Consider the following 25,113-nt stretch of genomic DNA (forward strand, 5'->3'; position numbering starts at 1 on the left):
CCCTCCTGCCCCAGGGGACAACGCTGAAAAGGAACATGGAGGGTAAAGTCCCTCATTTATGAGGGGGTTCTGGGCCATCAGAGTTTCTCAGTGACACCCCAGGCCAGACCCAATTCCTGTGGTCCCCCCTCTCGCCTTGTTGGTGACACTGCCCCCCTAAAATATCCTCATCCTCCCTGCTGTGGCAGAGCAGGAATTCTGGTGTGGGGCCCCCCCGTGTACCCCCCATTTCAGAGAGGTGCTAACAGGTATCTGTGCCTGCAGGTGCAGCTCACACTGACACGGAGCTCGTGGCCCCCGTGGTGGAGCTCACGCCCTCCACGATGCAAAAGATCTCTCTGCTGGAACAAAAAGTAGAGAAACAAGCACAAGAAATCCAGCTGAAGGTAAAAAAAAAAAAAAAAAAATCAGCCCACCTGGCTGAGCCTGCTCTGTGTCCTGCTTTGATGGCCGAAGCCACAGCAGTTCCACCTGCTCGGACCTCGTCTGGGCTAGAAGAAGTTAATCCATACCCTTTAAAAGCTTGGAATAAACACCCTGCTTTGTTTGATTTTCGAAGAAGGGGCTGCAGAGATGCTGGTTTAGTCTCTAGATCAGCCCCTCAGCAGGAAGCCCAGGAGCCTGTGTGTGCCCACAGCTCTCGTGCAGGTGGAGGACTGGGAGATAGGTCACCTATTCCTGGAGTTCTGTATCTATCCCACCCCTCAACTTGAGCTTAATTAAGGTGTTTGTGAGGTGATTCAGCCCTTCTGGCCCTTATTTTGCCTGTCTCTGAGTGGGGTGGGAGCACCTGCACCAGGACTAACAGTGCAAACCTCGAGTTCCCGAGGCCCAGGAACTGAGTGAGGTCATTATTTGTTCTGTCCCTGCAGGACAGGAGGATTGCTGAGCTCGAGGAGAAGATAAAGACTCTTCAGGGAGGGGAAGGTAAAACTTGATCTACCTTTGGCACCTCTGGGAAGGCAACAGAGCTCCTCCCTGAGCTGCCCTTGGCTCCAAAGCCCAGGAGCCTCTTTGGTGAGAGGTACCAGCCACACTGGTGCCATTTCCTAAAGCAGATCTGCACTTTTAACTCGCATCTGTTCCTCGGCTTTTTCTGGTGCAGCGCCAATCGTCATTTCCTGGCCTATTTTCTGTGGGTTACTAAGTTTCCATGAGTGTAAACCAACCACCCAGACACCCCAGGATGGCTAGGGTTAAAACAAAAAAAATCAAGAAAAAATCAGTAAACACTGCAGAGTTCAAACAGGCAGGAAAACAGCTACAGCTGAGAGAAACCAAAAATCTGCTTGGAGTCTCTGACAGGTCCACTTGTCCTGCAAGGCAGCCTAACTCTAAATTGAACCCAGCTTTAAGTGAGTCACTGAAGGTCTTTTCCCCTGTTCAGTTCCTTGGAATCCAGCAGCTCTCCAGCTGAGCCCACACACACATGGTTTTCTGCAATGGCTGAACTGCCTTATTAGTGCAAAGCTGTGGTAAATTCTCCATTTCCTGAGTGAAAAAAAACACGACTGTGCCTGTCAAACCACAAACACGTGTGGTTTGTGCCTCACCATGCGTTGTGCTGCCGCTTCAGCCAGGATTTCTGGACCCAGCTTTAGTGGACACCTGCTCATTGTTTTTTTAATGGGCCGAGGAAACCAAGCAGTTTTCATTGCATCATTGCCAACAGCACCGCTCACAGCAGCTTCCTGCAGCATAAAACTTGGCCAGTGTCGTTCACAGCTATCTCTTGCTCTCTCAGCATCCTTGTCAAACCACTGCAGGCTGAATTGTCAGAGTCCAGCACACAAAGCTCATGTGTCACACTTGAGGTCACTCACAGTGCAGGCAGGGTGCTGCTGGGGCTCTGGGCTGTGTGACACAGGTTTCATCTACAGCTCTTCCTTTAGGGCTGTGCACAGAAGCATCAGCTCTTCTTTTTCAGGTGCTCCTGACTCATCCACCCTAGAAGAGCTGGAAGTGAGATGCCTTCAGCTGCAGGCCCAGGTCAGCGAGATGGAGGTGAGACACCAGCTTCCCTTGCCCTCAGCCATCTGCACCTTCACTTTGAGGTCCCTGCAGTCCCAGGCTGCTTGGCCTTTGATCCTCACAGTTCTTCACCTCAGTCTGGAAGGAGAGAGCAGGTTGGATGCGAGCAAGAGGGCAGAAGGAGGCTTTTAAATTACACAGACATCTGTGCCTCCTGCAAGCCCCTTCATTTTGATTTCCAGGACTGTAGAGATATTCTCTGTGGCTCCTACAGTCTTGAGAGATTACACTGGCACAACCAATGCTTTCCTCCTCCCTTTTGCCCACTACTGGTGGAGCTGCTACTACTGCCCTGCCAGGGAGTCTGTCTGTCTGTCTGTCTGTCTGGGCCAAGGAGCCCTTGAGACAAACCTCTTCCACCTCCCTTTCTGCTTCTCACAGTCACAACTGAGCACACTCAGGCTTCCATTTGTAGTTTTCTGAAGCTCTGCTCCACAGCACTGACTTGTAAACTTTCCCCTCCCAGCGGTTTCTGAATGACTACGGCCTGATTTGGGTGGGAGGGACACAGGATCAGCTGGAAGACACAGAATCCCTCGGGGATGAAGAGGAGCTGCCACCAAGGAGCCTCTGGAAGCCAGGTAAAGCACCAGCACCCCTGGCTGAAGCAGCTATCCCCAGCTCCCACTGCCTGCTTAGAGAAGGGGGAGTAGATAAGCACAAAAAAACCAAAAAACAACCAGGATCTGGGCCTTCAGAATCCGTGATCCTGTGCCGAGACCTTCACATCAATCTATCCTAGGGGCAGGGACACGGAGTGACCTTGCAGGAGCTAAGCCAGGCAGGAGGTTTAATTTTATACCCCTATATTTTGTAAGCTCTTCAGCGGAGAACCTGATGGCTCAGCCCTTTGGGAGGATGTCACAGCAGCTGATTCTTGCAGAATTCACAGGCCCTGCACTGTTTGAAGCTTGATTGCTTTAAAAATATTGACGCAAAGTGGGTGGAAAACGGAATCAGGTGCTTTGTGTACACAGGAGTTGTAGTAACTTACCCACATTGTCTGGCTCCACCAGGGAGTATTGTTTGCCTTTCCTCCCAACTACCACGTGAGTGGTTTAATTGAGACCTGACTGTGCTGTGTGGGGTCCAAGCATGTTTGGCAACGGCTTCTTAGGAAGTGGTAACAGAGGAAAAAAAAGGAAGAATACTTGGGCTGTTCAGCCAATGTTGCCTCCTAACCACCATGCAAATATTAGCTAACTAGACCTTCCCCAGCCTTAGATGCAGGAGGGGACAGACAGACGGAAATCAGTAGAAATAGTTTTGATACCAGCTCATTGACCCTTTTTTAAGGGCATTTCCCCATTCTCCGTCAGCAAGTCATAAAAAAGCAGAACAACAGCACGAAGGGCTTTAGCTCAATCTACATCTTTTCTTTCGTTTCCCCTTCTGATTTCATTCCTCTGCCCCATCACCACCTTTTCACAGCCTGCTTCACCCTACCACCCTCCAGCACCCAGACAAACGTCCTCACAGTGTCCCTGCCCAACCTGCTGCCTGTGTTTACACTGACACTTCTTCAGCACCTCTGCCCTGATCCATTGATCCAATCTAGCTAATCCAACTAGTGAAATTCCTCCCCGTGCACTGTGCAGGGACAACACAACGCCTCTGAAGTGATAAACAAGGCGAGGGGCTGAGCCTGGAGCCCTGTGAGTTTGCACCCTCTGCCCTGCCCTTGTGGTTTTAGCCCACGCCCATGCCGACCTGACAGCGCTGCACCACAGCACGGGTGTTGCACCACACTTCTGCAAACGTGGGGAAATGTCAGGGCTCAAAACACACCTCAAATTCACGCAGATAAGAAGCTGCTCTGCTGCCACCACCCCCTTCCCCTATAACCCCAAACTCTGCGATTCCCTTCGCAGGCGAAGCAGTTGTTTCCAAGCACCTGATTGATTTTGATTTAATCTTGGAGAACGTGAAATATTTGAACCTGCTGGCTGGAGAAGGCAGCTCTCAAATCAAGCACACGCTCCGGGGGGCTCGGCTGAAGCAGCCAGAGCCCGTCCCTCTCACCCTGTACCAAAATGGGATCGTCATGTGCAGTGGAGCCTTCCGGCCCTACAGGGACCCATCCACGCAGGTATGGAAAGGTCTGGAAGGGAATTAGAGCCACCCTGCCGTCCTTCACTAAGCCCAAGAAAAGGCAATCAGGCTTTTGAGCTCATCTCAGTCCTAAAAAGGACCCCAGCTCCTCACCTCACATTCCCACAGTGCCCTGAAAGCCTTGCATGTCTTTGTGCAGTAATTTTTAGAGAGGAGTTTCTGTGTCTCCGACTTCTCTGCACAGCCATAACACCACAAACAGGAGCAGCCCAGCAGAAAGATCAGTCCTGAGCTAAACAGAAAGTCTGTGGTGTGACCACGAGCTCTCATGTTGTTTCAGCAATGCCTGCAGGACATCATGGATGGGTATTTCCCTTCAGAGCTGCAGCAGCGCTACCCCGACGGCATCCCTTTGCAGGTAGGTGCCAAACCCTTTCCACCAGCTTTTTTGGGGGAGAAATTGCTCTCTTCCTTGCCAAGAAAACTCTCCAGGTTTCTGCCATCAACCTGCTGGACTGAGTTTGAGGTTTGTGATGCTGTGCAGGTGTGTCTGGGGGAAAGGGTAGCGGGGAGCACACCTGCTACAGCCGTTAGAGGAAATGAGTGTTTCTGCATCAGCACTGAAGGGTTTCTCTGCCTCAGTGAATCTTGGCTGGGAACAAGGCTTCTAAGAGCACAGCAGGCTCTGTAAGAGACGTAGCACGTGCAGCATCTGAAGAGCTGTGTCACTCAAAGGCAAAAAAAACCCCAAATGGTTCTCAAATGGTTCCCCTGGAAAAGCTTTTAAAACCAGATCGAACGAGTGTCTCACAAAGAGGATGTCGTGAGAGTTTGTTTTGCACACCTTATAAATGGTTTTGGCCACCTGAGGTTCTTTTGGGCCCCACTTTTTGATTTCTCAGAAGTGGCAAAGAGCCAAGGCCACATTTGCAGGCAGAAAGCCTCAGAGGACTCGAATCTAGGGCTTCGAGTGCATCTGAAACGTAAGCAGGAACAACCAGAGGCTGGACCTGCCATGAAGAAACCAGGGCACAGCTGCAGGGGCAAGACAAGGTCAGTCCAGCTGGAGTGAGCTGGGAAGTTAGAAAGTCACGTGGAAGGGGGACTGAGCAAAGCTCTTGGGGCTGAGGTTCCTTTTAACCTGTGCATCATTGGTTTTGTTTGGGGTTTACGACTGTTGGGTGTCATTGCTGTGGTTTATCGTGCTCTGATGCAGCAAGAGAAGCTTGTGCAACAGTCAGATTTGCTTATGGCAGTTGGACTTAATTCAACAGGTCACTGACAGAAGGGATGTGGTGTTTGAGGAGAGGGACCTTCCAAGGAGTTTTCCTGGCCATGGCCAAATGGTTGGTCATCCACGATCAAACCAAGTGCAGGAAACCACCGAGATCCCAGGTAAAATCTTAAGCATGCCTCAAAAAATACAGCTAATTTTCAAAGGGGGAGAACTTCTAAACCTTACCATGGCAGTGCAGCAGGAAGGAGGGGTGTTGGGGGCTGTCTCAGCAAGGAAGGCAACACTTGTGGGTCAGGGCCTGGTGTTGCTTCAGGAGCTGGGAGCCAGGCAACACACAGAGTGTCCTCTCATCATTCATCTCCTAAAGAATGAGACATGACAAGTAATAAATTACCAGAAATTCAGCAGGTTTCCAAAACATATTTGCCCTGCACCCTTCTGAAAGGCTAAGCTCCTCCTACTTTCACCTTTACCACCATCAAAGGCTGAGGGAGGTGTTGGCTGGCAAAAAAACCTCTGCTCTCCTACAGCCTCACTCCATAAATGCAGATTATCTTCAAGCCACATCAGCTTTAACTGTACTGAATACGGGACAGTTTTCTCTTCAGACTTTCATAACAGAATATGGGACATAAGGTCAGGCCACAGATACACCTCATTTCACTTCTAGGCTGTCACAGTCTGCATTGGCAATACCTGTCAGGGTTGGGAAGCCAGACTCAGTCAGTCAGAGGACAGAAACTAGTGGGTTTGTGTGTGCATCACTAAATAACCCCAGACATTCCTCTCCCATCAGCAACATCTGCCTGGTTACCTACAGCTAAACTGCTTGCTCATTCATCTCAAGGCTATTCTCAAACAGAAGCTCTGCTAAACATTCCCTTTAGCTAAGTAGTAAAAAGAAAAAATAAAAATTTTCCAAACAAAAAGGAGTGGGCACCAACAAACACACCCTCACAAGGGGCAACATTGTCCGAGACACTAAAAAATGGTGATCGTTTCAGTTCTTCCCAGCAGAGCTATCCAGGTTTCTACCTGCTGTGCATCCCAGCTGTGCTGAACAGGCTGTGCAGTTCTCACTGTTGATGTTGACAATCAGACATTTAGTGGGCCAGAAAGTGGGACAAACTTCAAGGGAGGAACCCGAGAGCGAGTCTCGGCCTCGCTGGGGGTGGTGAGAGCTCTCCCTGTCGGCTGCTGCGCGCTCTCCTTTCACCAAATCAGCCTGTTCTGGGGTCAAAATGCCTGTCAAGAAGGTCACACACGGACACATCTCCCCTCTGCCCTGGCAGGTCCCAAAGCCTCCTTGGAGCAGTTTCCCAGTGAGCTTCCCAAGCCCCTGGAACGTGGAGGAGGAGTGGTTGGTGTCCAGGGCTCAACTGGAGCAGCACAGGAGGTACGAGAGGACCCCCAGCCACCCACAGGAGAGGGGCAGCAGTGATTCCTGGGGCTCAGCACCCTGCACAGCACCAGCACCCCCTCCTTGGGCCTCTCAGCTCCGTGTGATCTCCTCCCAGAGAGGCTCCACCAGAGCACACGTGGCACTTTGGCACCGGCTGCTCTCTGGGCTGTGGTGACACTCACCTGGTTTGCTTTCAGGGCTCTGATGGGGTGCAGAGCAGCAAAGAGACCCTGCTGGAGTCACCCAGGCTGGCTGCCCTGGAGAGGTGCAGGTACAGCCCCCCCAAACCCCTGCCCTGCCAGGATCTCCTCCTCCTCCTCTTTCATCACTGCAAGTTTACTTCAGGGGGTTCAGCTGAGGAAGTAAATGGACTTTCCCCTGTTAAACCTTAGAAATAATTAGATAAAAGGCCAAGTTTGGTCGTTTGGGAAGACCACTGAATTTCTCATGGCAAACCTGCCATATTTTGCATCTCTGACAAATGTCACTTATTTCTGTGCAATAGTTTTCCCAACAGCAAGCCAAGGCCCAAGAGTTTGAAGTCACGTTAAATGGGAGAATCCCTCCAAGAAACTGATGCCCAAGTGGGAGGTCTCACTAACAGCACTTTTCCACTCAGTCTTCTGGCAAGCCAAGACCCAAATAGCTAATGAAAAGAAAAAAAAACAAGATTATTTTTAATCAGAGAAGTAGGGCAAAGCACTTACCAGACAGCCCTGATTTAAAATGAAAAAGCTAAAAAAGGCCAACAACCCTCTTCAAGGCACCTTCAGGCAGGGAAAGCAAAGCAGCAGTTTGGGCAGTGGCTCGGTCTGTTTGCCTGCAGCCAGGTGGGGCCTCGTTCATCTCTAGAATGTTCCCTCTCCCCCGTTCAGACCTCACCAGCACATCCTGGAGGTTCTGCCCACTGAGTGGAGCTCCCTCCTTGGCTGACAGGGTTTTCTAACCAGGGTGAAGATGACTGGAGAGGCTGAAGCTCCTCCCCCTGGAGTGTGCACCCTCCGTGTCAGGTCGGAGAGCGGGGAGCACACGCACCTTGTGAGGATGCTCTTCACTGACACCATCGGGGACCTGCGCCAGCACCTCGCCCACATCAGGTGTGCCCAGGACTTCCTCCCATCCTTACCTGGCTCTGCAGGGCCCCAGAGAAGGGCTCTTGGTGGCTGCTGAAGGCCCTGGATCTTCAAACATCAGCCCTCTGCCCTTTCAGCTCCCTCACCAGACACTCTCCAGGCAGCACTGCCGGGGTCCCACATAGCTCAGAGTGTTTCATACCCACCTTTGCCATGCAGAGACAAACTTCTTCTGCCCTCCCAGAACTGCCATCAGACCCAGGCCATCCCTGCCTTTGCTCAGCAGCACTCCCATGAGCAGTGCCACCATTCCCAAGGTGCTGGTGCAGCCTTTGCTTGGCTGCTGGATCAACACCCAGCTATCAGCTATCTCAACATCCCAACCCATCTAATGCTTCCTGAGGACTCACTCAGCCCTTTGGGGACAGTTCAGATGGCTGAGGGCCCCTTTTGCCCTCCCCTCTTCCCACTGGTGTTGCAGGCCAGAGCCCTGGCCTTGGTCTGAGCCCAGGATGAGCTCAGTGCTGTCGGGATGCAGGAGCCTCCTTCCCCCTGCAGCTGTGCAGCTGGAACAGCTGCTCGGTGCCTGGCTGGCTGCAGAGGGCTGGGAGCCCTTTTTTCTGCTCTTGCATAACCACAGCTGGATCAGCCAGAGCATCTCAGCAAAACCTTGGGGGACCCTGCGAGTAGGAAAGATTGTGCTGTTCTTTCCTAGGGGTGGAGACTCCGACTCGTATGAGATCATCAGCACCTTTCCCAAGAGGCTGTACACGGACAACTCCAGGAGCCTGCAGGAATGTGGGCTGATCCCCAGTGCCTCCTTGCTGCTGAGGAGAAGAGACCCCTCCCAGCAAGAGGGACAGGGCTGCAAACACTGTAACAGCTCCTCATCCCAAGCTCTGTAAGGAGAAGGATCTGTCTCTCTCACCTGTTATAACCTGCCCTGGCTGGGAAGAGGTTTTCTTTCCAGATTTAGTTTCCTTGTGCCATTACCTGGGATGGAAAAAAGCCTGGAGCAGTGGTTTCACCTCTCCCTGTGGCAGAGGGTGCCAGGCCCGCTCCTGCTGCCTCACAGTGGGTGCTGTTTCCCAAGACAGGTGGGCTCCCAACCCAGGGACACTTCCATCAGCTCACACCTGGGGTCCAGGGCCTGGTTCCTCACTTGTGTGGAGTTATAGAGGCTGATCCCTGCCCAGGGGAGCCCGCCAGCTTCACGCTGGTACTGGGCTCAGGGACTCTATAGCAGCAGGGCAGACACACAGCCAGGGGCAGTTTGCTTTCCACACACAGCTGGTGCCCCCCAGATTTCAACTGCACTGACACCAGGCGAGAGACAGGCCCAGTCCTACAGTCCCTGGTGAAGCTAAACCTGAAGGCCTTGAGCCATTGCAGTGCTGGGACCGAGCCAGACTCGACTCAGCCGGGAGATCCTGCTGCTGGGCTTCCTGTACGTGCACAACTCCTTCCCTTGGACAGCCCCCAGCTCCAGCAGGGCCCAGGCTCCAGCCTGCCTGCACTCACCCGCCCTCCCTCCCTCCTCCTGCTGGAGCTGGATGCTGCAACAGGACACCGTGTCATTGGAGAAGAGCATAATCCCTCCGCGGCTTCTCCACGGAGCCCTGAATAAAGCATCTTCTTCCTCCTCCTCCGTGGGCTGGGGCTGCACTTTGCAGGCCCTTTTCCCCTTCCCCAGCACATTCTTCCCATTCCAGCTGTGACAAGCTCCCACTTGACTCCCAGCTGACAACACTCCCACTCACTCGAGGCAGCGCCTTCTGGCAGGTTTCCTCTGAGCAGACCCAGCCCTCATTAAAGGCTCCCAATGAAACCCTTTATTCCTGTTGCAGCTTCCACTTCCTTTAGATTCCAAAGGCACAGTTACTGTGGAAGCTCAGGGTGCCCAGAGCTCTTCCCAGACCCCTCCAGCTGGAGCTGGACCCTGCACAACTCAAATGCAGGAAGCAAACCAGCTGCTTCCACCGGCTTCCCGTGACCTGTGACTCAACCCACACAGCTCTCAGCTTCCTCCTTTTTCCACCTGCAGTAGATCCAGGAGCAGCCTTTCCTGGTCTACATCCAGACAGGTAATCTTTGTGCCAAGGGGTTATTTTTTGCTCACGTGTCTGGCTGAAGCTGTCCCTGCCTCGGGCTGTTGCTCTCACCACGCAGAGGAGAGGAATGTTCGAGTGAGGAACCTGTCACTACCACGCCGTGGGACACTCAGACAAGTCCTGTGAGCCTCTGATTAGCAGCAGCAATCTAAGGTGTTAAGATCTTTGTGTCAGGCTGCAGCAGCGAGTACAACCGACTGGGCTCCTCAGAGCTGGAAATGACTCAGAATCATTACGTGGGGTGATGTTTAACCTGTAGTCAAAATAAAACCAGATTTGAAAGAAACGCAGGGAGCGCCGACGTGAAAGGTACAGTAACATTTAATAGCATCTCGGAAGACAACACTGGTTATAAACTTGCTTTTTGGCAGGAAAACAAAATGCACTTGGTCCGGGATTGCAAAAAAGCCAACTCCAAAGAGGAAAGAACAGACAGCTGGAGCATCAGCTGGTCTGGGGCAGCCCTGAGCTATTAATGCTCACGAGGGAGCCCTGGTCATGGTGGAGGGTGGCCAGAACAGCACAGATCTCACTTCCAGCCCCATCCATCTCCCCAGGCAGCACAGATGCCACAGATCCCAGCCTTCGCCCCCAGCTCCTCCACGGTCAGACCCCAACTCTGTGCAGTATTTTTGCATTAAATTAAGACAAACAAAAAAAAAAATTTACTTAGTTGCCATAATGCCTACAGTCGAGATGAAAAGGGGGGGAGGGAATAAAAGGAAGTGAGGCAGCGGAATTTACAATTTAACAGCAATTAGGAGAAGTGGGAAGTAACATGGAGCCCTGAGCCCTTCCCTCCCGAGGCAGAGGAGGGGGCTGAAGGCTGCCCTGCACTTCACACGCCCCCGAGGCTTTGCTGTTTACAGAGGCACTGGAAGCTGCGGTGAGCCAGGCCCGGCTCCGCTCACAGGCCATGCGCAGCGAGCGTCAGACTTTCTTTGGATCCCTCTGAGATGATCTCGGGGCCAGGCGGGAGGGAATCGGAGGCAGCTGCAATGAGTTTTGGTCATGGGTTTGTTTCCCTGTGCCGGGAGTACAGGTCGCGGTGCCAGGACAGCGCTGACAACCTGGGAGTGAAGGTGGTCGGAGATGAGGGTGCTCAGGAGTGCAGGTAGAGTCCAGGAAAGGAGAGGAGCCGGGGCTCAGGCCAGCTTCAGGAACTCCTGCAGGGTGTTTTGCTCCACCGCTTCCACAAAGAGCTCGTAATCCTGCCGGGAAAAGCCACACGGTCACTCACAAGGCAAGAGGGTCCCCCGAGAACGTGGCACAAACTGGTTCACAGCACAGGGACCAGTTGGTTGTGCCAAGGATGACAGAGCAAAGCAGGGTCAGCCCCACACAGCACAGCCCATGGTCACCCAAAGACACCTGCCCACATCATCCCCTTTTTCCCCAAGCCATGGTGCCCCAAATGGCCACGAATCCTGGCAGCACCTTGTCCGTGCGCCTCACGAGAAACAACTCGCAGGGTGTCTTGGCACCCTTTGTAGCAAAACCAACGGGATGGGAATGTCACCCACCACCCAACCTCAGGGTGCTGATCCCCAGCACGGAACGGGAGCCTCACCCCACAGTACTGGTCTCCGTTGACGATCTGGGGTGGGATGGCTTTGGGGTTGCCTGCCTTTGCCCTCATCTCCTCCCGGAGAGCATTGTCCTGCGAGATATCCACCAGCTCGTACTTGATGTTTTTCCCATCGAGGATTCTGGTTACTTCGCTCTGTTGGGATTTGATCTGGAGCCCGGGTGGGAAAGGCAGGTTAAGGGGAGACGGAAAAGGGCCCGGAGGAGGAGGGGGGAGGTTGCACACTCTCAGCGCGCCAGCCGCGCTCAGCACAGCGCTCACGGTGCAGACCCCACCTGGCCACGGGGGGGACACCCAGCAGGGAGGGATGGCTGTGGGGGATGAAGGAGCCGGTGCAGCGAGAGCAGGGGAGGGGACACCTGAGACAGGGCGGTGTGTAGCGGGGGGGAGCCTTAGCAGCTCCACGGAAGAGAGACGCCCACCCCCGGGAAGAGGGGTCCCCGCTGCACCCCACCCCTGCCCGCCGGAGCGCGGGGCCCCGGCGCCGCTCACCTCCCGGGAGCCGGTCACCGACGTGCTGTAGACCTTGAGGGTGCTCATGGTGCGATCGCGGCCGCTCCCTGCGCTCAGCCCGGCGGAGGGAGAGGCTCGGCTGGGGCTCGGCGGGGCGGGAGGGACCGAGGGAGGGAAGGAGGGAGGGCGGAGCGGGCGGCCCCGCCACCGCCCGGCATGTGACTGCGGGCGCCAATGGGGCCGGCGGGTGCGGGCATGCGGGCTCTGCGGGGCCGGCCCGGAGCCACCGCCCCTGCCGAGCACCGGGAACGGGGAATCATCGCCCCTGCCGGCACCGGGAACGGTGACCCACCGCCCCTACCGCGCACCGATACCCTGGGGAGCCACTGCCCCCGCCGGGTATGAGGCACCAGCCCCAGGAGTCACCGCCACCGCCCCTACCAGGCACCGGGTACCCCCCTTCCCTCCCCAGGCTGCACAGCCTCGCACGGGTGGGTCTGAGCAGCTTTATTTTATAATCAAAATACTCGGTACAAACAAGCAACAAGACACGGGCTGGTACGAACACACCGAGCCCAACGGGAAGCGGGGTAGGAGCACACGCACAGGACAAGGGGATGGGGGGGCAGGAAGGGGGGACAGGGAGGGAACACCATCCTGCTCCCCACCCCTGGCCTGGGGTGTTCAGGAGTGAAGGGTCCAAGATTTCCTGTGCACCAGCAGCAAAGGGCACTTGGGATCACCCTCTTAGCCAAACAGGCTCAGGAGTGCAGGAGGGTGATGAGGGGACACGTCGCCATGGAGGGGAACACACGACCAGGGCAGCCCAACTGCAGGCACAGGGCCAAGGGTGATGCTCCAAAAGCATCAGCAGAGGTGGTTTCGGCCACAATCTCATCTCACAACCAGCTCCACAGGGGCAGAGGGCAAACATGTCCCCACACAGCACCTGGGAACTGGATCTTGCACCCCAAAGCAAAGGGGGGAAAGGGGATGGTGCTCAACAGCACCCTGAGAACCCTGCAGGAGACAGCAGAGCTCCCGGCAGTCGGGACAAACAGCATCAAGGAATAGCCTTGGAAATGTGTTTCCCTCAGTACACGGCACCAGCAGCCTGGGGACAGGCACAGCCAGGCACGTAACACACTGGACACAGGGAGAGCAGCTCAGGACAAACCAACCAATTTCCTTGCCACCATCACCCACGGTGGCCAAACACTATAAAACAAAACAGATTTGGTCTTAAAATTTAACACAAAGGAATAACAAGAAAGCATTTCTGCCAAACCCAGGGCTCGCAGCCCCAGCGTGAACCGAGAACAACCGAACAGCACAAGTTTCAGGAGGAGTTTTCCCTGTTACAGCTTAGTATCTTGCTCGTAACTCAAGCTGAAAACCAACAGAAGTTCCACCCTCAGCACCACAGCGTTGTCACAAGCCAGGGCTCAGTACTGTAAAGTTGCCACTAAGGTTTAGGGGGATCATGGTGCAGAGAAACTTATCCCTCACTGATTTATTTAGAAATCCCAGGGCTCCAACAAAACTTGAGTGGCCACTGCCTTGCAGGAAGAGCTCTCTGTGTCATCTCCCCATTAGGACCAGCATGGCTTTCTCCCAGTCAAGCAGCAGAGAGCCAAGCCAGAGGTGTGTCCCCAGGGGCACAGAGGCTCTGGGAAGCTCTGGCAGGGGCCACAGACATTCAGGGTTCCCCAGGATTGTTTGGGATAGCTCTAAAAGGCTGTGAGAAGGAACAGCAGCTCCTCATCTGCCAGCAGATGCATTAGGCACGACGCAGAGTGGGGACAGAGGGTTTCTCCAGCACATTAAGGCACTTCAGCATCAATCCATTTCCCCTACAGTGTGAGTCACACCCAACTCCCAGTGCTATCTGGGGGGGACAAAAGGCTTAAGGCTTCTGGGGTAACAGTGCCCAGGGGGAGCATTTCCAGAGTCTTTTAGTGTTGCCTTAATTTCCAACTCATGCTGGCTACTGAAAGACTCTGGTTGCGTTTACCTGAGGAAAGCAGGTCCTGCTCCATAAATCCAAGCCAGTAGCACCTCAGTGTAAATACCAGCACACCTGCCTGCCTACAAAATCCAGGTACCCTCTGAACACTCCAAGAATCCACTGGTCTCACAAGTCACACAGGACCTGCACAGGGAAGTTATCAGAAAACACCAGGGCATACATTTCCTTTTAGTGATGATTTTAACCGTCACATTTGCATGTTCAGCATTTGACATGCCTGGAAGGCAAGTCAGAATCCAATCTCCCAGCGTCAGAGACCACACCAGCTCCAGCAAACACAGCATAAAACACATTCCACAAGATCAAAGCTACTGCAAAGCCCGACACCGAAGCCCTGAACGATTCCAGTCAGCAGCTGAACACTTCTGGCAACAAACCCCCTGATCCCTCACAGATCAGATAAGTCACATCTCTTGTACCCGAGCAGAGGGATGGTAAAGTGCTGAATAGGTTTAGGGTTGCAGGAGCTCAAGACTCCCGAGGGTTTCAAGTCTTCATTTCCTGTCTTACTTTGGGGAGTGCTCTTTACTGGGTGATGCAGTTGTCTCCCATATCCTGAGCATATCTGTCAGATATCGCAGTCCTTAACTCCTCCACCTCTTTGTGAAGCTGTTTTACCTCCACCACTTTCTTTGCAAGTCCATCAGGGCTCAGCAAGTCTTCCTTCTCCTTCACAGGGTGTTGCACAGCTGTGGAGTCAGAGAAGGGAGTTTCCTCACATGCAATTCCGACCAAGGATCGCACACATTTGCAAGTCAGCCAGAAAAACCAACACACATTTGCAAAGGAGGTCCTACTTAACATTCAGTTATTACAGCATGCACCTTAGAGGGAGCTAACCACAGGGTTAGGGTTCATAAAGCACAGAAAGACAATTCCACACTATATGTGAGGTATTTAACTCTGCCACAACACAGGAACAGAAGGGTTTGCTCTGCCTTCTCTCTGTACTTACAGTGAATACCCAGGAGCAGAGAGAGGTTGGGGTCCTTGCCCTGAGCCCTCTGAGTGACAATGCTGTAGACAGACTGTAAATCCTGCAGGCAGATGGCCAGCTCCCCGTGCAGCTCCTGGGTGAGGCGGGCTGTGTCAGCGGGCAGGGGCTGGGCCGTCAGCTCGGCCTGGCGGAGCCGCTCCTGGAGCGTCAGGTTCTTCTCGATCAGCTCCTGGTTCTGCACAGAGAGCTGGACACAGGGACACAGCAGGTTAGTGGGCACTTGGGACAGAACTAACACACTTAAAGCATCTTAGTGCAGCTGCTCTGTGATGGGAGCACTGAGGGTGGGAGTGGTTTACATCCAGCCCTCCACACTGTCACCAGATGAGTGTCAGTCCCACACAAGGGTGAGGATTTGGCTCTCCTGGCTTGGACAGGAAGGACCCTGGGACACTGCACCATCCCTGCCAAGCCACAATGGAGCAAAAGAAGCTTTCAGGAGGTTGTGCACCCCAACACTGGGCATCCCTTCCTTCCAGGGCTGCCGCTGTGCTCGGCTTTCTTTGCTTGAGAGCAGGGCTCAGCCCAGCTCGCAGCCCTGCTGCCCCCAGGTGGCAAACAGCCTCCTCCACCACATCCTGAGCCCCAGCTCAAGTTCCTGAGGAAGAAACTCCCTTTTTCCTCCTGCATTTGAGCAGAGGAGAGCTCCTTTGAGAGCCCTGACAGGACAACTGGCTAGCAGGAAGCAGATGTTGTGCTGCTGACTCCAAACTCAGGGCCTTGCTGAAAGACAATCCACTCGATTCAGTGCCATGTTCAGGCAAACCAAGCACTCCCTGACCTCTTTCACAGCAGCCCGGAGCTGCTGCAGTGCATTTTCCCTTCTCATCGCCTCTTCTTTCAGAGCTTGGCTTGTCCCCTCTTCCTGAGCCACCTGTTCTTCCAGGTTCTGGAAGAGATCACGGGAACACAGTAAGTCTAACTCATTTCACAGCAGATTCTCCAGCTGTAGGTCCCTCCCCAGTCACCTCTCACCTTTACTTGCAAGGATAACTGCTCCATCTTCTTCTGCTTTTTGTCCACGATCTGGAATCAAAAGCAGAGGCATCAGAACTGGCCACACAGAGCCAGCAGCACCACCTGGATTTCTCCTTCAGCAGGATAGCACCCTCTCTCTCTTCCCTGCCCATTTACTGCTTTAATCACTGCTGCTGTTAGGAGTGGACTTAGATTCCCTGACAGAAGGCACCATTAGATGTATCAGCTACGAACAGACCAGAGACGTTGTATTCTTGTGGTTTTCCTCTCCCCTCTTCTGCATTCTGCAACTTCTCCCCAGCGTTACTGTAGGACTGTGTGGTTTTCACACCAACAGCAGCTTTTAGAACCCCACAGTCTGAATTCCAGGAACTGCTGCTTCAGTGCAGTTGTGCCTGCAGAAGTCCCTGATTTCATTTGAGTGCCTGGTGTGACTCAGTGGAAGGAAAAATGTGTGATTCCTGCCTGGGACAGCCCCTTTACCTTCTTGAGGCAGTCGCATTCTTTCTTCAGAGAGTCATGCTCCATTTTCTTTCTCTCCCCATCCTGGGCAGTGGGTCCTCTCTCTGCATTCTTTACACTCTGCTGCAGCTTATCCTGCAAGCTGAAGTTAGCAAAACACCATGGGAAAAGACACCTTGAAGGTGTTTCCCTCACTTCAAGGAGGGAAATTATTTTCATATCAGACGTCAGTGTTGAACTATTTGCATCCCAGCTCACAAACTGCCAGGGCTGTGCTGGAAGGAGTCCTTGCCCCGGGACACAGCCCTGCCTGTGACACTGGCCCATTTGCAGACACACAAATAGGTCCATTTTGCAAGGAGTTATAGCTGAGAGCAATAACAGACCCAGCTGAGGACACAAACAAACCCAGCTGGCAAAACAGGGGCCTCCTTTTTCAGCCACGTGGTTCTGCTCCCACCCTCTGCTGCTGGAAGGCAGGATTTGAACAGGGTGCTTTGGCCAGCACTCAGAAAGCGCCACAAATCCACAGTGACCCGGTTCTGACAGGTGGGACAGTGAAGCACCACTGTCCTTGTGCAGCAATGGCTGCAGTGCCAAGATGAAGCTTATTCTAATCCTCCTCATTCTTACCTGCGCACAGTGGAGAGAAGCTCCATCTCCTTGTGTTTTTGGTTTTCCAGCTGCATCTCCTGCTCCCTGAGAGCAGCCTGGATGTCTCCAAGCTCTGTTTCCAGTGCCAGCACTGTTTCCTGCAGAGCAGTGCTCTTCAGTTCAGAATCCTTCAGCTGCAACAAAGGGGAGTAACTGCAGATGTAGAAAAGTCACCTGAGAAAGTAAGTGAAGAGCCATCGTCACAACTCAGAGAAGGTTTTACCTTCTGACTCTGTTTCTGGTGCTCCTCAAGGGTGGGCAGATCAGCCAGGTATCGTTCCAGGGTCTCAATTCTCTGCTGTCTCTCTCTGCTCTGTTCAGATTCCTTCTGGCATTTCTTTTTAAGGTTACTGATGTGCTTGTCTCTTCCCTTTACCTGCAAGGGTAGTTATAGACAGGTTTAGTTTATATAATTTCTCATCTCTTCTTCATTCTTCTGTAAGGCCACTCATTTAGGGTTCTTTGCACAGAACTCAACACCAAAATACAAGATCACCTTCACTCAGCAGCATTTCTGCTCATTTAGCTAAAGACACGCTCTTCTGGTTAAAAGAGGAGGTACTGAAATGCTTCTACCTGCAGGAGAAAGGGCTTTTGCTTATAAACCAAAGTACTCTACAAGCAGATCAGAAAACACCTGCAGTTACAGACTGCCACAGAAGAGTTCCATCTCAGCACTACACTGGCTTTTAGCTTCTCAAACAAAACACACCTTCCCATTCTCTAGAGCAACGGGATCATACCCTTTCTTCCTGTTTCTTTAACTCCTCTGCGTGTTTCTGCACAGCTTCCTTCAGCGACTCCCGGGCCAGCTTCACATCCACCTCTGCAGCAGCCAGCTTCCTCTCCAACTCAATGTTCTCCTTGCTGAGGGATTCAGTCTTCTCCGTGAACTGTGCTCGCAGGAACGTGTTCTCCCTCTGCAGCTCCTGCAGGCAGAGACAGCTCCCGGATTAGGTTGGTTACAAACTGGCACTCGGCAGCTGTGCTGTCCCAGAGCCGTGTCCTCGTCCCTCCCCAGCTCCCAAACACCACTCAGCCCATCTCTGCAGTGTCCAAAATAGCACCTGTCAGTGCTGCCAGGTGTTTGCATCACTAGCACAGGCTTCTAAACGAGCTGTCATCCTTCGGGGCTGGAAATCTCAAGGGTCACACTGAGGATCCCAGGGGTGATGAGTAATCAGGACCCCACACAAAGTATAATTTGACTCCTGCTCAGCAAACACTTAAGGAGAAGTGGGAGGGCCACCTGTTGTACCCCATTACCTGCAGTCTGAGCATGTAGACATCTCCATAGGATGCTGGACAGCCCAGCAGGGCACTGTGAACCTGCAGTTCACTTTCCCGGACTTTCTGCTCCAACTGGGATATGTGCTGCCTCTGTCTGTAAAAAGAAAAACCAACCTGTTCTCAAACATACAGAAGAGAGCTCCCAGAAATTCCTTAAGCAGAAAGGCAGTAGTTTGGACACTCCTGATAATCATGATCTGAACAGAGATCTCTACCACTTATAAAACACAGGAAACTAATTTATTTGAACGCTTCAGGAACATCACCCTAATTCTGAGAGGAACAGAGCTCAGGCTGTTCTCCAGGGTCATTCTTTGCAATAAAAAAAGCTCAACTGGGTAAAAGGGACTCTGAGAAATGAGCTTTCCTTGGTACTTTCCAAACAGAAATGCACTGGAGTCACTGTCAAACCCTCACCTGTCAATGAGGAGCTCTTTCTCCTTGAGTAGGTTTTCATTGGAGTTCAGGATATTGATCCACTGGGCTGGATCAGGTGGAGGCAGGGATGGAGAGTACATCGAGGAATGGGGGCAGGTGCCTCCATTTTGTAACTGCAGGAGGAAACAAAAAGAGGAGGGAGAGGTTTGTGCCCCACAGAGGTAATTGCAACATTGCTGGAGCTATTTTGCACACTGTGTGCTCATCTGCATGCCAGGACACGGCTATTTCAGTCTCTGTTGATGTCCAAGAACAAGTAACTTTGCCCAAGCACAACTGGAGATTAACAAATAATTTTAGATCGCTGTGCTAGCTCACTGGAAACAATTTGTCTCCATTAAGGTACAGCTGGTGGGAGGTGGTAAACAAACTGTTTCCACCTAGTAAGCTGCAGTTAGTTTTATGCATCTTTTAATACAAACAAAAAAAGTCTTTCTTAACCCTAGATACAGAATAAAATTATTCTAGAAACTAATTAGAACCTCCTGGCATTCTTTTTCCCTGCAGTTTCTGGCAGACAGGGTATTTCACCCCTTGATCTGGACCCTGCTGCAGCACTGTAACATAATCCAGAGCTGCTCTACATATGGAGTGTGTCAAACGATACCTGTGACACCACATGCTGTAAAAACAGATCATTAGGAGTCTTCCAGTGTCACACAGGGAGAAGCAAGGAGACATTTTCCCCCTTGCTTCTCGAGTCTGACACAACGATCCCTGACTGAAGGGTTTCAAACTGCTGCAGCCACGCAGGCAGCTCCCTACCTGCATCTGCTCCACCTGCAGCCTCACTTGGTCCAGCTGCTGTTTCCAGGCACTGAGCTCGCAGACCCCCTTGTGTGGATGGAGGGTGCATCCTTCTGGCACCCACGCTCGGGATGGAGGAGTCACGACAGGTTTGGGGAAGAAATTGTTGGCCTGGAGTCCCGCTGGCATCGCTCTGCTCCCGCTCGGCCACGTCCCGTCCCGGGGCTCGCAGACTCCGTCGGGCCCTGCCCCGTGTTTGCTCTCTGGCAGCACCTTAAAACGGTCCTTCCCCGCCTCGGGGTTTGGATTGAGCTTCTGGAACCTGTGCTGGGGGTCAGCACACAAACTGTCCAGAAAGAGAGACTGGTTCAGGGTGCGCTCCATGGCAGGGGTTTCAAACTTCCAAGGGTCTTCTGTTCTCATGGGATCGGCAGCGTGGGGCCAGGGCTGCTCAAAGCCATTTTGCCCTGAACCCCCGTAGAGCCGCAGGAGATCCCTGGGTGGCACCTGAGACGACTTCCCAGCATTAAAATCCCCGTTCCTCGTGAGCCCTGAGTGTTCAGAGGCAGATCCTGGCACAGCAGCCTTTGAAGTGCCCTGGGAACAGCCCTGGTCTCCTGCAGAGCACAGCTTGGAGGGTGAGGCACCCAGCGTGGAAGGCATAATGTGGGCTGTTGGAATGGTCACCTGGGTTTTGATGGGGTGGAATGAGGAACCGTTACTGGAATTGCAAAAATCTAGGGGGAAAAAAAGTGATATTCTGATTACAATCCTGAAAAGACACTCCTCCAGTGAACTTTGCAAAATAATCTTAAAACCAGTTCCTTTCCCCCTCAACATATACTCCTAAGCAGCAGCAGCAGCAAAGACTCAAGCACACCTATGTTCCCCCTCATTACACATTTCAGGAACCTGATGGCATTTTCCTACCACAAAAACCACAGGGAGAATCCAGATTTAATCCAGTTCACAATTTTAATCCTCGTTTTTAAGCTTCTCTAGCATAATCTTAAGTCAACCAGGTTATCTCCCTACAGGTTTAGAAATCAAGTCCTTCAGATCGAATAAAGAGGCTGAAACTTACTCAGCTGAACACTGAGACCGTAATTCTGCTCTGCCCGTCCCACTGCGACTCCGAACCAGAACCAGAGCTAACAGGAGCCTTCCCTGAGCCCATGGTGAGCCTCAAACATAGCTGAACCCGAGGGTCTGACCTTCCAGCTCCTCCAGGACGCTGCGGCAAAAGAGCCTGGAGTAATGGCTCTCACCTTATTGCCACAGGAAATGAGGCAGAGCTCGGCGCACGCACCCCGCGAGCCCGTCCTGCCAGAGGGGCACCAAACCTGGCTGCACAGACAGGGGTTATTCTTAGCAACTCTCAGATTTCCATGCAGCAACAGCAAGGGCTTAGAAAGGCAAACAGTCAAGTGCCCCTTCCCACTCCTTGTCCCGATACGTTCTGTATCGCGGGAATCCTTGTCCCGATACGTTCTGTATCGCGGGAATTCCAGGCTTCTCCCAGGTACACAAACTTGTTCTCCTCGTGGCTTTGGCCAAAGGCCCACCCCCCACGTGATGTTCCTTTAATGCAACATCAGGACTGCAAGTCACCCTTCCACCTGTTTGTCCCCTCCAAGCATTGCTACGTAAGGAATGAACATTACAGTTCGAATCCGACCAAAATCAGAGTCTGCGAGACCATCATGACACTGCAGGAAAACTACCCCAACAAAGGCACTAGATCCTCTCATCTAAAGAGAGCAATGAGGGGCAGAAAATCTCTCTGCCACTACTTGGCTGTGCCTGGGAACTCCAGAGAACACTGTGCTGCTGCACAGTCACAAGCACGTTCACCTCAGCAAAAGAAGAGACAGTACCATTTCCTTTTACAGCCCCTAAATTTATCCCCCCGGTGTCACCGTCTGGAACTCGAGTTCCCTGACCGAGATGCCACGTGCAGGTGCTGCAATGGGTTCCTTGAGTGTGCTAAGGGTCATCAGAACAACATTTCTGACTAATGTACTGAGCTCAGAGTGCCTCAGCCAGTGGCCAGGGCTGCAGGTCAGCCTCGGCTCTTACGAACAAGGCTGTGACAACACCAGTGCTCACAAGGGGAATTTCCTTCCCCTGCCCTCACCTGCAGCTCAGGGTGTTTTATTACCCTGAGAGAGGCTTGATGGACACAAACACGTGCTCATGTAATATTTTCAGCAATATTTCCAACAGCCAGACTTCCCAAAGCCTTCAATTTGCCCACAAATGATTAAGACCTGCAGCTCATTCCCAAGGCTCAATGCAGCTTCCTGAAACAGATGTGTGAAGTGCTTTAAAGCACACCACAAACCTCCTGACTGCTGAAAGGAGAATCAATGAAGATGAAAAATACAGGTGGAAAGGATTGCTGGGACGAGCAATTTCACAGAATGTGCCTCAGCTGAGGGCATGGCTCTGAGTTCTTCAGCAAGAAGCACATGGCTAACACTGAAGAGACAAACAATTCTGCACAAAGAATAAATTACTGTAAATTATTCCTTAAAAAAAAAATAATAAAATCACGCAAGAGACTTGCTGATAAATCACTTGTTGGTCAGTATGAACCAGCAAATCCCCAAGGTGGCTCTTAGTCAGCTAAAACCACTGCAGGTAGATAAACCAAACTAGCTCAGAGAAACAGCCAGTGCCTGCATCACTTGGTTATATTCCAGGCAGCTCATCCAAGGCACTGGATTTAAAACAGCCTCCAAACATCACTACAGGGTCTGCTCTCCAAGTTTTACACTCTGGGGACCCATGGGGACCATCACCTTCTGTGCTGTCCGAGCAGGAGGTGCCGATGCCCCCATCCCCACTGTCGGCCACGCTCGGACAGCGACTGACGCGGCTCTGGGACTTCACCGACAGCGTGGGTGTTTTCCAGTCAGTCCCCAAGAACTTGCTCTTCTGACCACTGCTGGGATCTGGAGAGAGGAAAAAAAAGGGATGTTTATGCTTCAGACTGAAAAACCTTTTAATACCATCAAGACATATCTAATTACCAGCACTCCCAAAACCCGAACCGATTCTCGCTTCCCTCCCTGTGTTATTGTTAAATAAATATCTCTTTTGCAAAAGGAAATGGCAGCAAGCACAGGGAAGTCAAATGATATCAACAGGAGACTGAAAAATCAATCTTGTTATGGAAGTCAGAATGCAAAAGTAGTAAATTATATTCCCATTGATGAGTCTGATGATATCACACGCAGCTGATGCTCTGGTACACTCAGACTAAAAAGAGCAGCAGCAGCACAGCAGAACTGGCTAAATTAAAGATGTATTTTTTCGCATTAACCATTAAGAACTCTCCCAGATTCATCAGTTATTGCTTCAGAGAGAAATTAAGTATCAAGTGATTCCCTGCCCTTGTGTACTTTTGCAGGAATAAGACTTTTCTGAACAAAAAAAGCTCCTGGTGAAGAATCTTCTCAGGGCCACGTGTCTGCTCAGAGAAGCTGAAACAGGATCCGACAGCAGGGCTTTAAAGAAAGGACTGTCCTTACCCAGTGGATTGTTCTGCTGGAGCCTCAGGTCTGCATCTCTCCCAGGAACAGCCATCTTATCCACCCAGTGAACTGGAGAAGTAAATGAAAATCGTATTTTAGGTCAATATAACCCAAACCCTGTTCCCAGTAACCAAGCAAAGGGTACGAACACATCAGAGTAACACTGTATTTTGTATTTAATTAGCATCTCCTCCCAAAAATAGCTGGTTTTTCCCTGCAGCAACAGAGGCAATACTTAACTTACAAGAGGTTTGGGGGTTTTTAATGCCTGAAAAATGAGGATAATTCTTGTTTGCACCATTCTCCACACAGCAGCTCAGCAGCACCTTTCAGCTGGCACATGTGTTATCCTCATGGCAGGTATTTATAGAGCACCAGTCACCACGGTACCTACACACTGACTCTGTGTCTACAGAGACTACAAATTCATCTTTAAAAGTCTTGACTCCCCACCAGATCATTTCTGCCCTCTGCAGAGGTCACTGAGCAACTACACGAGGAGTAAAGTCCTTCAAAAATCAGCCTTGCTGTTCCATGCATGGCAATTTTTATCTATCCAGAGCTTTGGGTTAATTTATCTGTTTCTCTGAGTACTTCAGACAGTGAATTTCCTGTCTCTGATAACACAAGTGCAATTTACAGCTCTCAGGCTACACTGTGGAAATTCAAGGCCTCTCTCCACCCAGACTAAACCATCAATTGGCAGCTCTTACAGATTCTTGCTAAACTGATTCAAGGAGCTCAAAGAAGGCATTAATTCCTAGAAAACATACACATACAGATTTTACAACATAGGAGGGACATTAGGAACAGGACAAACCTGAAGCAGCATTCCACTCAGAGAAGAAATAAAACACTTCTCGGTAAATAAAGCGCTTATCATAATTTAAGTATATTTGGGTAGAAATTAGTAAATTAGGTGTATTTCTGAAATTCCCCAGTTTAAATCTCAGCCTCCAGGCACTACAGTCAGACAGTTCCAACAGGGAAATTCAAGCGTGGGCTCTCGGAACAAAACAAATCCAAACCACCAGAGCGTTCCCACCTCAACCAGCACCGCCCTCCCAAAACCACATGGGGAGAGGAACCCCCCCCCAAATCCCAAAACCCCTCCCTTCCAGCAGCGGGTACAGGGGGTGGGAAGGGAGCGGTGGGGTCGTGGAGAGGGCGAGAAACCACGCGGAAAGGGAAGGGATTGATGTGAACCCGGCGTGGGGAAGAGCACGGGAGCCCCGAACAGCGACTGGGGTGGAGGGAGGGGAGAGGGCAACGTGGGTGACCTGGTGCAGGCTGAGCCTTCGCGGCGAGACCCTGAGGGGCAAGGGGGGGATAAATCAGTCCCTGAGGATCCGGGCAGCGGTGTCCCGGTGCCGGTATCCCGGTGGTTATTCCCGGTATCCCGTTCCCAGTATCCCATTCCCGGTATCCCATTCCCAGTATCCCGTTCCCGTTCCCGCTCCCTCACCTGGCTCCGCCGCGCGCCGCGACCGTTAGCCCCGCCCGCCCGCGAGGGGGGGGCGTGGTATTGGGGCGGGGGCGGGGCCTCCACGCGCGCCCCAGCCAATCCAGCGCGCCGGCCCCTTCCCCTGCCCGCCGCTCATTGGCTCGCCCTGAACGCTGTCCCCGCCCACCACCCCGCTGCCTCAGAGGCGCGGAGGGAGCGGCGGCTGCGGGCGGGGGAAGGGTGTCCGCGGGCGGCACCCGTAGGGCGAGGGCTGAGGGAGCCGGGGGAGCTGAGCCTGAGGGAAAGGGGGAGCAGGGGGGACTTTCTGGATCTTTGCGACCCCCTGGGTCACCATCCCCGCTGGGAGGTGTTCAAAAAACACGTGGATGTGGCAGCTGGGGACTGTATCAGCATGGTTTAGTGGTGCTGTTCGGCTGGATGCCATGATCCCATTTCCAGTCTAAAGAATTCCACGATTCCGACCAAAACAACAACAAAAAAAAAACAAAACAAACAAACAAACAAAAAAACCCCCACAAACAATCAAACAAAAAACACAAAAAAAACAAACAAAAAAACCACGGCACG

General features: G+C 52.4%; 3 protein-coding genes across 3 annotated transcripts; 1 reads left to right on the forward strand and 2 right to left on the reverse strand.

Annotated features, from left to right (window-relative positions):
- Positions 1-35: 35 nt before the first annotated feature.
- UBXN11 (UBX domain protein 11) lies at positions 36-8,787 on the forward strand. Its single transcript, XM_050326099.1, has 12 exons — positions 36-42; positions 265-386; positions 873-927; positions 1,928-2,004; positions 2,498-2,612; positions 3,903-4,120; positions 4,424-4,501; positions 5,358-5,478; positions 6,613-6,716; positions 6,920-6,993; positions 7,673-7,819; positions 8,511-8,787. The coding sequence occupies exons 1-12, from the start codon at positions 36-38 to the stop codon at positions 8,698-8,700; spliced, it is 1,308 nt and encodes a 435-aa protein (XP_050182056.1). The 3' UTR covers positions 8,701-8,787.
- Positions 8,788-10,209: 1,422 nt separating this feature from the next.
- On the reverse strand, positions 10,210-12,204 carry SH3BGRL3 (SH3 domain binding glutamate rich protein like 3). Its single transcript, XM_050326497.1, is given in 4 exon segments — positions 10,210-11,117; positions 11,477-11,644; positions 11,987-12,136; positions 12,139-12,204. Coding segments are annotated over 4 exon segments (450 nt in total). The 3' UTR covers positions 10,210-11,051.
- A 235-nt stretch (positions 12,205-12,439) lies between these two features.
- CEP85 (centrosomal protein 85) lies at positions 12,440-23,150 on the reverse strand. Its single transcript, XM_050326467.1, has 13 exons — positions 23,079-23,150; positions 22,347-22,499; positions 19,561-20,279; positions 18,775-18,908; positions 18,334-18,451; positions 17,811-17,996; positions 17,291-17,443; positions 17,047-17,201; positions 16,435-16,555; positions 15,949-15,999; positions 15,755-15,862; positions 14,932-15,160; positions 12,440-14,665 (listed from the first exon to the last, which is right to left on the reverse strand). Exons 1-13 carry the CDS (start codon positions 23,131-23,133, stop codon positions 14,502-14,504), a joined length of 2,346 nt encoding a protein of 781 aa, XP_050182424.1. The 5' UTR covers positions 23,134-23,150; the 3' UTR covers positions 12,440-14,501.
- Between the last annotated feature and the right edge of the window lie 1,963 nt (positions 23,151-25,113).

Source organism: Myiozetetes cayanensis, unplaced genomic scaffold (genome assembly GCF_022539395.1).
Source record: "Myiozetetes cayanensis isolate MyiCay16 unplaced genomic scaffold, myiCay2020 scf31, whole genome shotgun sequence".
In the NCBI taxonomy this organism is placed as follows: domain Eukaryota; kingdom Metazoa; phylum Chordata; class Aves; order Passeriformes; family Tyrannidae; genus Myiozetetes; species Myiozetetes cayanensis.